The sequence below is a fragment of the Grampus griseus genome, assembly GCF_964374135.1.
Source record: "Grampus griseus genome assembly, chromosome: 15".
NCBI lineage: Eukaryota > Metazoa > Chordata > Mammalia > Artiodactyla > Delphinidae > Grampus > Grampus griseus.
The window spans coordinates 23933429-23947262 of NC_139009.1; the positions used below are offsets into that span (position 1 = coordinate 23933429).

The 13834-nt window shown below is 51.0% G+C and overlaps 1 protein-coding gene across 1 annotated transcript in view; it reads right to left on the reverse strand.

Moving 5' to 3' along the window:
• CAPN13 (calpain 13) overlaps nucleotides 1-13834 on the reverse strand; it is a gene marked incomplete at its 3' end in the record, with an annotated part of 57016 nt that overhangs the window by 16921 nt on the left and 26261 nt on the right. The window contains 4 exon segments of the mRNA XM_082672738.1: nucleotides 2107-2249; nucleotides 4574-4719; nucleotides 5742-5816; nucleotides 9755-9840. Of these exon segments, the coding sequence (XP_082528864.1) occupies nucleotides 2107-2249; nucleotides 4574-4719; nucleotides 5742-5816; nucleotides 9755-9840 (450 nt within the window).

Here is a 13834-nt window from a genome sequence, read left to right on the forward strand (position 1 = left end):
TTGTTCTTCTCAGAGGTGAGATTAGGGGACTCTGAGGATGAGGATCCTCTTAGAAGGTACCTGAATCCGTTGGGATCCTTGGCAGAAAACAATGGAAACTAATCCAGGGTGGGGTGAACAGGAGGTCATTTATGGGAAAGATAAATCAGAGTCAATGGGAAATCGAGAGAATGCAACTCGGAAGGTGGGCAGGAATGAGAAGAGGTGGCTACACAGCTGGACACCATCACAGGATCTGCCTGCATTGCTGCACCAAAGATCTGCTGCAACGAATCCCTCAGCTGGTCCTAGCTCCTTTAGTTACTTCCTCAAGACTCAAGGCCTAGAGTAACCAAGAACATCCAATTGGACAAGCCTGGGCCACAAGTCTACCCTTTGCATCCAACGGCTGGGGAGAGGGAATATTTGGCCTCTTTGACTGCTGCAGTGGGAGACCAGGCCTTGCCTTTCACCAAGGTTCCCCCCCACATGGAAAGGGTGTTCATGTGTCTAGTGGTGATGAAAATGACAACTGTCCACTACTGCATCCTTAGGAGATGTTCTTTGATAGTCTCAGCTGGTTTGCAGAACCTCGAAAGCATGGTGCTAAACCCCATCAATTTCTTTTCCATTGATTTCATGCAGCTAGGATGTGGAAATGTGCTCAGAGAGAGCAGGACCCAAAGGGCTCTCCTCCTTCTAGAGCCAGAAACATATTTTTGTTTGAGCTGTGAGCACCACCAGAAAGGCAAGTGCCTATGTCCTGCTGAGAGCCCTGGGCCTGGGACCACAAGTTCTGGTATCGGGCACTCCCCTGTCACCACCCAGCTGCACCTTGGGCAGGTCATTCACGCTGACTTTTGGTTTCCACATCTATAAAAGCAGGAGTCCTGGGGTTTCTGAGACAGTGAATGTGAACATGTTTGGAACTCTGAAGTTCTCTGTCAGTGAGGCCTTCATATTAGAGTGAACCACAGCCAGCGCACAGGACTGTTTCAGGGCCCAGGAGCCCTGCCTGTCCATGACGGGGCTAAGGCCCTACTTGTGAATGTTGCCTTAGTCTCAGTGAACATTCCTGGGATCCTTCGTAGAGATGCTGTCAGAGCTCCAGCCACACAAGTGATGGGTGTGTTTGACTGAAGGCTCGAGGGACATCTGGCACCCGGTCCCCAGCTCTGCCATTAACTCTGTGTCACTTCACGTCACTGGGCCTCAGTTTCTTCACCTGTAATATGGGGACAGGGGATCCCAGCATTTGATGGTTGCGCGATCTTAGTTATCCATGTTCGTGCAGAGAGGCTGTGGGGTGTATGATTTGAGAACCCTGCACTTTATCTGTGGGATGCATTAAACTATTTGGGAAAGGAGGAGGGAGCACAGGTATCAGATTTTCTTTTGTAACTCCTTTCTTTTGCATGGTATTAAAAAAGAAAAAAAAAAAAGGAATTCCCTGATCACCTACTCACAGTTAGTGTGTGTTGGGGGTTGTGCGGCGGGATGGCCCCTTAGGAGCTGAAGGGCTGGCTGAAGAGCCATCAGAGGGAGGGGAGGCTAGGTGGAGAGGAAGACCTGGCCTTGGATGGGTGGCCAAGCAGATGCTCGTAAGCCAACCATGGAGCTTTGACCGATTTTGGTGTAAGCGTAAGAGAAAAACGTACCTCCCGGCTGTATACCCAGGATTGTTTTTTCCCTTAAACTCCTCCCAGAGTTTAGCCAATGATTCTCAGACATTTCTGTGTATAAGCAGTCCCTGGGGAGCTCATTACAATACAGATTTTCAGGCTCCGTGTCCATGGAGATCGGGACTCAGAATGTTTGGGGGCGACCCCAGGAATCTGCACTGTTGCAACAGCTGGTCTCAGACCAGACTACTTTTTAAGGAACAAGCATCAGAGCCTGCAGCAGGAAGTGCTGACAAGTGGCAAGGGCAGGAGCTGTGCCCACTGTAACCCCCTTGTCTCAGGTTTTCCTGCAGATTTACAGAGTTGCACCAACTGAACTCTATCACGCTTTGGGTTTTAGTTCTGAGTCTGCAGCTGGGTGAAATCTCCCAGCCTAGCTGGTTGCTTTCTCCAAGGTGTACAGAAATGTCCTCAAAGGGCAAAGCCCGGAAGCATGCTGCCTTACCTTGAACACCTCGGACTTCAGTGGAAATGTCCTGTCTGTTGCCTTTAAATTTTGTGGCATGACAGAATTGAAGGACACGATGACATTGTTGTTTTCCATGCTTTCTGGCACAGAGAAGATGTACTGCATGTCCCTCTGGGGTCCTGCATGAAAAAGGGCAGTGAGTGGACTTCAGCTCGTCTCTGGCATTCCAGGATGGGACCGTGACCACTTCAGAGAGCCAGTTCAGTGTTGTGATGGTTGTGAGGGAATCTCTGGATTTGGGCTAATAGACCAAGGCCTGGGTCCCATTCCCCACAGTTACTAGTTGTGACACAAGCTTCTTTATTTTGTGAGCCTCAGTCTCCTCCTCTTAAAAATAAGGAGGGAAAGTATAGTTCCTACTTGGTGAAAATGTTTCTTACACTGTAAAGTTGAGGGCTATTTTTATAATAATAAGTGGAATTCCAGAGGCCTCAAGTATGCACTGGTGACAACCATGGAGCCATGAAATGGTGTCAGTCCCTCAAGCATCAGTGGAGACAGAGGAAGAGAGGCAGAGAGATGGCAATTCACAGAACTCTGCTACCCAAGAGTCCTCACCAAAGCCAGAGGGAGACAACTAACGTGAAAACCATTAGATTCAAATGCATGAGAGATCGGGACTTCCCTGGTGGTCCAGTGGTTAAAAATCCGCCTTCCAACGCAGGGGAGGCGAGTTCAATCCCTGGTCGGGGAACTAAGATCCCACATGTCGCCGGGCAACTAAGCCTGCGAGCCATAACTGCTAAGCCCACGTGCCCCAACTACTGAGCCCGCGTGCCACAACTACCGAGCCCACACACCACAACTAGAAAGCCTGCATGCCACAACTACTGAGACTGTGCACCACAGCTAGAGAGGAGCCTGCACACTGCAACAAAGGGCCTGCGTGCTGCAACGAAACACCTGACACAGCCAAAAAAACCAAACCAAAACAACACAACCAAATGCATGAGATAATGTATGAAAAATAAATGAAGATGAGGCAAGCTAGAAATGAATTAATAGACATCAGAAGGTTGGGCTACGATTGGGAAGCTCTGAAAGGGGAATAGGGAGACATAGAGACCATCTCAGTCATCGGCTTTTTGTGAGGATCAAACGATGACACACTCAAGTGCACTTAGCAGCACAGAGCAGGTGCTCGCCGGCTGCCTCCCTTCCCTCTCTCCCTTGTAAGGAATTACTACAGATGGCACAATGTATAATTTTGGTCAGTTCATCGATCTGCCCTAATATCTGGGGGTGCTGGCCCACAGTCAGACAGGTGCAGCTCAGGAAGATGAAACAGTAAACTTGCTGCCCGAGCGACTCGGTGGTTTCTTAGAATCTGTCCATGGTCTCCTGGTGACTAGGTTCTCTGACCAGCAGAGTGAAGAGCCTGCAGGTGTGGGGTCATTCAAGCATATACCATTCTCGACAGGCTGGTGCCAAGGTGAGGGAATGCACGTGTCGAGGTGCAAACACACCCACACCCACCAACACACACGCACAACTATGTTGTTTGTATAGCTTTTCCTATGCAGGATGTGTGAGCACACTCAGGTTCATCTTCAGAGGGTGATATTCCACTCAACCATGTCACAGACGGGGAGCCAGAGGTGCAGTGAGAGTATGTCACTCACTTTCTTAAAATCACATCAATGAAATTCATCTCCCGGGAGCCCAAAGACAGGTTCTGAGGTGCCCACCTCTGGGATCTCAGTATGGTGCTGCAGGATACATCAACCAACATGGGCAGGAATATGCTCCCTGATGCCCGGATGGTGCTCTGTGGCTTCAAGGGGAAGATGGAGATGACTAAATTCCACTATGTACAGCTGGGGAGACTGAGGACAGAGAGACCAGAGTCACAAAGCCAAAATGTGGCAAAAACAATGGTTTAACCCAGGCCCTGACTTTTGCCCAGTGTTCTTTTCATAGCTCCCCCAATGTCCTGGATAACTTTTTTTTTTTTTTTTTTTTGCGGTAGTGGGCCTCTCACTGTTGTGGCCTCTCCCGTTGCGGAGCACAGGCTCCGGACGCGCAGGCTCAGCGGCCATGGCTCACGGGCCCAGCCGCTCCGCGGCATGTGGGATCTTCCCGGACCGGGGCACGAACCCGTGTCCCCTGCATCGGCAGGCGGACTCTCAACCACTGCACCACCAGGGAAGCCCCTGGATAATTACTGAAGAGCAGTGGGCCCGTTCTACTCTTGGGAGGTGGATGGAGCTTAGTAGAAGGACAGTGGGAAAGCAAGAGAGCAGGGGATTCACACTGGAGATTCTCCGGCCCACCCCGACCAGCAATCATTTCCCCTGGAGAAGTACAGCTGTCCCTTTGGGCTGACAAAGTCCTCTTCTTCAGGCTGATGGTCTAGAATCGAGAGCCACTGAGAGCTGAAGCTGGGATAGGGCAAAGGCTAGCAGCTTCCCATCTGCAGAATAATTACCAAGGTCATAACTACCTTCCGCATTTCCTGGAACTAAGTGGTTCTTAAACATCAGTTGGGACCACCTTTCATGGAGTGCGTTTCCATGGTCCAGGCTGATTGGAACTTGCTTACATATAAATGGGCAGAAGAAGTTATCTCGGAAATCTTGACATGACATCCTGTTATAAAGAGAGACACATCACTTAATGACTACGGGTTTGTCCCATAACTTCACTGTACCTCTGCCTGTCAACTATAGTATCCGTTGATTTACCACCGTCCTACCCAAAGGCCAGAGCCCCATTTTGGTTCCTTCGTGGTCAGATACACTTCTGATGTCTCCAGTGGTTGGAAGGACAAGGACAGAGTCAAATTATGAGTTCTTCAGGTCCCTCTCACGGCCAGCAAGACGACTGCCAGTCTCTTTCTGTCCTGGGTCCTACACACTGCTAAGAAAATCACCTTTCCCTAGGGCCCTTTGCCAAATGCACGGTTGGGGTCTTATCAGAATACAATGGCTTCAACACCTAAAATCATACCCGTGATTAAAGTTGCGATACTGGAAATATTCTTCCTCCTAATTTATATTTGTCCCTCTGATTCTTAATTACTTAGACCCAGTCTCTTTTTCACACATGCTAAATTTTATTTAAGTATGTCATTGAATAAACCAGACAACCCTTCAGAGAAATGTCCATCTTATTCTTTAAGATGTGAGCATAGGGCTGGGGATGTGTTGTAAAACATCTAGTCCTACATAGCTGCTGGGTGATGACACCTGACTAGAGTCAGGGCTGGGAGATTAACCCCCATGTTCCTCTCTTGCGATTCATGCCAGGAAAGACTGTGGCACTCCAGGGCTCCAAAGAAGATGGCAAAAGAAGTTACAGGCATGATAACTGTGCATCCTGGTTTCCAGGAAACTGGTGGTTTCAAAGCTTTGGTGCCAATATTCCCTTCTACCATTAACATTTCCTGCGAGTTCTAACATTTCAGAGAGGAAATACCTTTCATGCAAAGAGAGAACACACAATTTCCTTTTCAAAGCTTTGGTGTCTTGGTGGAGAAAATAGCCTCCTTCTACCTAGATCTCTGAAAAGCGAATCTTTATTCTCACAAAAGTTTAGGGAAAAGGGTGGGGATTGAGGGTTTGGGCAATAGTTAAAGATTTAAAATCTAATTTTGAAAAAAGTGTAAGTACCAAAACTCGCCATCATCCTTATTTTCATACAACTGGCTTTTCCGTCGGTCGTGGGTTTCCTGCCACTCCAGAGACCTGGGCATGGAGAGACAGACCATAGGATGAGACTTCCTAGGATGTTTCATCTCAACCACACATGGCCCGACAGGGGCCCTTTGCACAGGCCTCCAATAGTTTCTGGGTGTGAGTGGACCGTGTCGCTCTACCTGGTGATTCTATGCTGATGGCTTCCAAGCTGTCCCCCAGCCCCATCTTCTTTCCTGAGCTTCAGATGAATACATGCTATGGTCCATTCCTTGTCTCCACCAGAGCCCCACCGTGACCTTGACATCAACGTATCCCAAAATGTACTCATCCTCTGCCTCCTTCTATTGCCCAAGTGAGAACATGAAGGGTTATTCTCTCTCATACCCTCCACGTCCAAGCCATCACCAAATATTAATGATTTATTGATTCTACCTCCTAAACCCCTCTCAAAGCCATCGAATTATTTCCATCCTTATTGCTGTTTTCAAGTTCAAGAACCCTCATCTCCCTCTTGGACTGCTCACGAGTCTCCCGGAACTCAGTCCGGCCCGCTTTCCTGTTCATACTCTACACCTCCAATCAAAACAATCTTTCTAAAACAGAAGTCTGGTTAGGGCATTTCCCTGCTTCAAACACATCAGTGCTGCCCTTTTACTCTCAGGATGAACTTCAAACTCTGAAAGAGAACTTGGCCTCTGCCTACCTCTCCAGGTTTACCCGAGCAGCTCCCTGTCCCCCCGCCCTTGAACTGTACACTCCAGCAATAATGAACGTCTTCATTTCCTTAGAAATACCTGTCTGTCTGGTGGCAGTGGCAGCACCCAACCCAGACCCGCCTTGGCCTTCACCATGATGCTCCCTCTGCCTGGAATACACTTCTTCCTTTCAGTCCTATAACCCAATAACTTTTACTCATCTTTCCTCCTAAAAGGCACTTCTGCTGGGAAACATTCCCTGTCCCCCCTGGGGTGCCCTTCCTTGGAGCCCGCACGGCACACTGTACCACTCCCATCTCAGCACTTAGCACCCTGTGTTACTAGTGCTTGTTTATTTCTTGCTGTCCCCCATTAGACTCCAAGTGTCATGAGATCAGTGACCTTGCTCACCATTATATTATCCGTCATAGGGCTTTAACACAATGCCTTGGCACATAGTAGGATGCCATAAGTTTTTGCTGGCTTAATTAATTAATAATTAAAGCTGTCTACTTCATTGGGATAATGTGCTCCAGAAGCTAGTCCTAGAGCCTGCGGTGAAGGAGGGAGGCCTCACAGGCAGAAGGGAGCATCTGTCACTTCCCAGCCCACTCCTGAAAGTGGAGGCACACCCATAGGCGACGGCCCCCAAGGCACAAAAGTGTAATGAGACCCTTCTCTGGGACTGACTTGCATGGAGCGCCTGGGTCACCTCTGTGCCGGGAGAGCAACGCAGGGACCACTCAGGCTTCTGGCTGCAGGCCGAGCCAGTCAGATGTGTTATTGTAAAATGGTAATTTTATAATTAAGTGATAATTACATTTTCTGCAGTGTGTAAGGGAAAATAAACATAGTGTAAATCAATACACTATCGATTCATGCAAGTTTGTCTTTAAGTGTGTGTGATTGAAATTTCCATTATGGTTGAGATTAGACCACCCGCCCTCCCCATCCGTCTCCACTCCTTAAAACGTAGGGAAGGGGCTTCCCTGGTGGCGCAGTGGTTAAGAATCCTCCTGCCAGTGCAGGGGAAACAGTTCGAGCTCTGGTCCGGGAAGATCCCACATGCCGTGGAGCAATGAAGCCCATGTACCACAACTACTGAGCCTGCGCTCTAGAGCCTGTGAGCCACAACTGCTGAAGCCCCCGTGCCTAGAGCCCACGCTCCACAAGAGAAGCCACCGCAGTGAGAAGCCCGCGCACCGCAATGAAGAGGAGCCCCCGCTCGCCGCAACTAGAGAAAGCCCGCGCGCAGCAACGAAGACCCAACACAGCCAAAAATAAATAAATAAATAATTTTAAAAAACGTAGGGAAGAAATCGACCAGTGCACGGAGACAGCGATGATGCGGCCATATCGCTTCCTTCCAGCCCGTGGGGAAGGGGAACCTCAGCCCTCAGCCGGGGTACGTGATCTTCCAGAGTAGGTGTGGCAGGGTCCATCCCCCGTCCCTGCTCTGCACACCTCTCCTCCCTGCTCAAAGGCCTTTGTGAACCCCCATGCCTGTAGGTACAAATTCAAACCTCTCAGCTGGCACCAGGCTCTCTGGTTCCAGCCCCCGACACGTCTCCCCTAGGTTCCTCTGCCTCAGGCCAGCTTCTTGGCCCTGAACACACTACAGACGTTCCTGGCTCAGCGCAGCAGCCGACACTTCCCGCCTACCTAGGGACGGCTTCCAAAGTGAGTCATACTTTTTTTTGGTTGAACTCCAGCTCAACCCCATTCAAGAAGCTTTCCCTGAACAGGCCCGCCCATGGGAAGCTTCTCTTCCCTGACCTCTGGGGTCCCTTATTGCCTTCACTGGTCATTTGATCTTTAGCCCGGGGGACGTGGGCAGAACGTCAGCTCACGTGAATTTCTTGCCTCTCCTACTCAAGGGGACTGTGCCTCTGACATCTGCCCTTCCTCCACTCCTACTGCAACAGCCAACCCCGAATCAGGGATTCAGGCTAATCGGATCCCACCCCGCGCCATATTGGGCAGCTTGGGGTGATGGTTGGGAAGGGCTGGAAAGGGCCATGGATATCCCCAGGGAGGAAGAAAGGACAGAGGCAACATAAAAGGAGGGAGTGCGGCAGGGAGTAAAAATATTGTCCAGCGGTTCGTGGTTTTGCAATTTCATTCCCCTTCTGTGTGGGAGGAGGGGATTCAGCTGCCCTGTTCTCCAGGGGGCATCTGAGGGAGGTCACATTCCTACCCTCCAGCCCCACCTGTGCAGGCGCCTCGGCTGGCGGGCACCGGGCACCGGGGCCTCAGGCTCAGGCTCAGGCAGGGACGGGAGAACTCTGCATTTGCCTCCAGAACACACTTCCCCGTGTATTGATTTTCACCTGCTTGAACGCAATGTATTTCCTTTCAGATCATGTTCTCCCTCGTGCTAAGCTGCCACGGCTGGCCAACGTGTCTCGACTCTTCCCGTGGCTCTAACACAGGCCCTCAGAGACCTGCGGGCAGGCTGGGCCTTGCTGGCCGCTGAGAGGAGCCAGTCCCCTGTGGCTGGCCTGCCATCCCTCTCAGGCCTGTCATCTCGTTCTTAGTCAGCAAAGGGGTGGGGACCAGGGATCCGTCCTCCTGGCAGCTGGGAAACACCAGCCCAGCTCTCCGGGAACTACAGACCACACAGCGGGGGCCCCATAGGTCAGCTGGGTCAGCGAGCAACTGCCTGGGACATGGCCAGCAGAGGCACCTGAGACCCACGTAGCTTTGTTCACTCCTACCACCAGCAAGGCACTGGCTGCTCGTGGGAGTCTGGACCAATAGGGCAGGATGGACGATGCAGGTCGATTGAGTCAAGCAATCAGCCAGATCTTTGCCTCGGCTCCCCAACTCCCCCTAAGATGAAGTCTTTTCCATCCTGATGACATGGCATCATCTAGACCAGAATCCCATGGGATCCTTTTATGGAAGGAGACTCCTTCTCTCCATCTGTGTCTGCCAAGTAGAACTTGACTCCTGCCCTACCCTACCCCTCTTTTAATTTCGTACTTATTCTAGGTATATGGGTTCATCGCTCAAGACAGCTTCCTTCTGGAGGACAGACACTGTCTCTTGTCATCTGTATGCATCCCACAGCACCCACCCAGCACAGTGTACTTAGTCCAGAGTACACAGCAGGTGTTTAAATGATGCTTGGTGAATGGCAGCACGGGAGTGTGAGTTCGACTGAAAGTCACACACAGGTGTGAGCTGGACAGACCTGCAGTGAGATCTACCTGCTGCCCTCATGGGTCAGAATGCTCTCCAAACACCGGGTCTCCATGAAGGAGAGACAGAGGTTTCCAAAAGCCGTACCTGTCACTCCAGTGCCCTCTCCATTCGCTCTCGCCCCAGGGGTTCCACAGGCGGATAAGATATTCCCAGCCGCTCCTGTACTGAATCTGCAAAGAACAGAAAAGGAAAACTGTCAGTGGTCTCCAGCAAGAGTCAGCAGAAGGGATATGAATGCAGCTGCTTTTCACCTCCAAGGACGAATTTAACTTCTGACCTCATTTGGCTGCAGCAGGAAAAAAAAAAGTGGAAAGGAAAAAAAATCAATGTCTCTGCCTGTGTGGAGTTGGAATGAGACCGAGGAGAAAACGGTCCTTCTTTCTGTGCAGCACCTTGAAGGGCAGGCGCAGCGTCCTCAGTCTGTACGACTGCATCCTAAAACCTGCGCCAGCTGAGACAGCAGCAGATAAATAGCACGGATGGTGCCATGGGCTGCAGAGGGGAGCTCTTTACGGGTCTCCAGCCTCCTCCATGCCCTGTCACAGTCGGCATCTCTATTCCACTCAAAGAGCTGTTTTCTTGCTGGCGGCCCCTTGGGAGCTGTGCTGGGGTCTCCACAGCACTGTCCTGAGCAAGGCCAGTAGGAGGCTGATTTGAGCACGACCAGGACCTTTGAGGCCTGGGAGTGGAGCCCTCCTAGCCTGCGGCCCCGGGGCTGCACCCGGCCCCCCCGGCAGCCTGCCTCTGTCAGCGAGCAGGGCATCCCCGTGGCCTGAACGTTCCTTCCTTCCCCAGGGGATCACATCATCATCTGTCCCAGATACAGAGGCTGGCACACTTGTTCCTTCAGACCACTGAGGCCAGAGGGCAGGACTGTTTGTTGAAAAGTTACAACAAAACAATCACAACCCTTTGAACTTAAGTTCCTGGATCCAGGAGGCCTCCGCCTGGTGAGAGGAATTAAAGCATGATTGAGTTGTGGCGGCAGTATTGATCTGTGCTAATGTTGTCTGAGGAGACAGAGGCCTGGAGAGGTGAGGAAGGGGCGGACTTGTTCACTGATTCCAGGTCACAGGAGAAAGTCCTGAGTGGAATATTCCCACGTGGAAAAGAAACCCGTGTGTGGAGGCAGGGCTTGGAGACAGGCCTGGCTGAGTGTGTCACGTGCACTACGGCCTACCATCCTCTGAGGCAGATATTCATATAATCCTTGTCTTGCAGAGGAGACTGAGCATCAGAGAGGTTAAGCAACCTTCCCAAGGCCACAGAGTAAGTGGCAGAGGAGGAACTCTGATCCCAGCCACTGTCAGTCTCCAAAGCCCAGGCTCTTAATTTTGGAATTGGGAGTGGATAAAGGATACAGCTGCTCCAGGGCTCAGCTCATTCTCACATGTGGACGAGACCCTGACCTTGCACGTAAACCCTGGGCCAGCACGTGATTACCAGTAGGGCAGAAGGAGCGATGTGGTCAGACAAGGGCCCAAGAACCCAGCTTGGGTATGGTTCTTTTCTTGTCTACTTCTGTCTAGCTGACACTGCAGTGGAAGGTACTCTTTTAATGCCGCATGGGATGGGGGTGCCCCTCTCTGCCCCCCACCAGGCACCCCAGGCTTTGCACACAGTGTATTCTTAACTGCCAGCATGTGACGGAGCCCATGGAACAGGGACGTGAGAAACGGGCGCCTGGTGGCCCAAATAGCTTAATGAGCCACCCTCAGTGCCTAAGGGACAGTCAGGGGCTCAGGCAGGCACAGGGGAGAAGAGTGGCAGGTGCCTGGAAGGGGCTGAGAGCAGGGCTAAATGAGGCATGCAGAGAAACACGTACCCCCTGGCCCCGGGGAGTCACTGACCCAGCGAGGTGCATAGTAAAAAATGCCAATTTCATTTATCTTCCTGTCTGTGTCTCACCCAGAGGGTGGATGAGCAGATTAAAAAGCTCACTGCATTTATGGGCTGGTTTAATCTTAGCACTTGCGGTCAGAGTTATAACCTCCTCTTTCTGCAGGAAGAACCTTTAATCAAGTTCTTGGGCGCTTGTCTGACCGTGTCACTTCTTTTCTGACAGTGCTCTGTTGGTGATCACATGGGCCTTGGCCAAGTGCCTCAGGCGTAACCTTCGAGGCTAAGGTCACAGCTGCATCTGAGAATGGGCGGCTTTCTTGCTTCACTCTCCTGGCTGCTGACTGTACCCTGACCCTGGTCAGATCTCTCAGAAAGGGTGCCACTGGGAAGAGGTGATCCAGGTTATCTGTCCGAGGATAATAATTCCTTGAAAGTATTCTCTTGAATGCAAGTTCCAGAGGCAGTTCATTGTTACTCCTAGAAAAAAAATGGTTTCATGGCTAATGGCAGACTAAAACCAAGCTGTACTTATATTGTTAATACAGGCCTTCTCAGAGCCTTTAACATGTGGACATCCGAATACTGCTTTCACAGAGCATCGCACCAGGCTGGTGCTCCTCTGAGCACAGGCTGGGAAGTGTCAGCAGCCGCAGAGTGGCAAGAATGGCGGGAGTGGACGCAGGACACACGGTCTTCATCACCTACTGTCACAGGAGTGTCCTGTTCAGACTGCTGTGTGTTATAAGAACAACTCAAAGCGTGTGCTGTGGGGGCGCAAGCATCCGGGCTGTGAGCAGAATCATCTCGAGCCCAAACCCCAGCCAAGCCCGCACTTCCACTCCCCAGTTCACCTCCATGACCTTGGCCCTAGGTGTTCACTTGGCTGCTCTATGAGCCGGCAGTCACTGCCATCCCCGTGGCCAGCCTCTGCGGGACTCACATTCCATGGCCATCTGGACCTCTGGATACACAAGTCCCTTCTCCCCTGCATTCAGAGGAGAAAGAAAGGCTGTCTCAATGTATGAAAAGGGCCTTGCCAGGAATGGCCAGCACATCACGCAGGTACCATGGCTCCTTCCTTCCATGCCCAGCACCGATATCACTCATTGATCACAGCTCTCTTTTTCCAAGTCCGGAAGCAGAGCCCAAGTCTTGTCAACACAGTAATCCAGGCAGCACTGCCTGGATCAAGGCTGGCACACAAGAAAGCTGACTTTCTCTCCCTAACCTAGACTTGTCCACATCCGGCATGGGGAGCTACGGGGAGCAGGATGTCCATCCGTGGCCAGATGTGATGATGGTATTGTCTGTCTCCACTGAGAATTCAGAGAAGGGCAAGGGAGATCCCAGAGGAAGGGCATCTGGGGCCACTGGGACTGGGATCTCTCATGGCTTCCGTTTACCAGGGCCTCTTCCTTGCTTGTGGGAAATGTCATTTGAGCTCCTCACATATTCTGTGATGGAGAATCCGTGATGTCATCCTCATAGGCCAAAGACAAATGCATGCATTCACTCATGCGAGCACACTCACCCACTGATCCAGCAGGCATTTATTAGGGGCCTGCTCCCCTCCAGCTGCTGTGCAGAGGAGGCATGTTGGTACTGATTTCCTTAGGGAGGAAGGCGACAGAGAAAATATTGCCTCTGGTTTTTTTGTTTGTTTGCTTTGTTTTGTTTTGTTTTTTAACATCTTTATCGGAGTATAATTGCTTTGCAATGGTGTGTTAGTTTCTGCTTTATAACAAAGTGAATCAGCTATACATATACATATATCCCCATATCTCCTCCCTCTTGTGTCTCCCTCCCACCTTGCCTCTGTTTTGCAGATTGGAACATTCACCCAAACACAAAACAATGGAGTAACTGGCCTTAGGTCAACGGACAGGAGAGACAGATTGACACGCAGAGAGGGAAGACAGATATGAGAAATAGGCCATAAATAGAAGCTGATACTCTGCGTTCCTCGGCCCATAAATACCAGTGAAAAATGGACCCTGGGGTTTGCGACACTGTCTCTTATGACCTAGAAGACATGATCAGACCTCAGGAGTTGTGAGAACTACAGAGATGGGGGAACATTTGTGGGAAATCATCACAAGGCCAGGAAGTGCTGTCCCTGCACGGCTGTGTGATAAGCATAGATGGGAACTCAGGAGTCGTGGTGTCTGGGCCCAGCCATTTCAAGCAGCTGTATCACCCTGGCCTTCCCCTCTCGGGTGTCGGCTTCTCATTTACGAATCGAGGAGGCTGGACTTCAGTAGTGTTTTCCAGACCAAACGCTACTGCACACACGGATGATATGCATTTTCATCCACCCAAAGC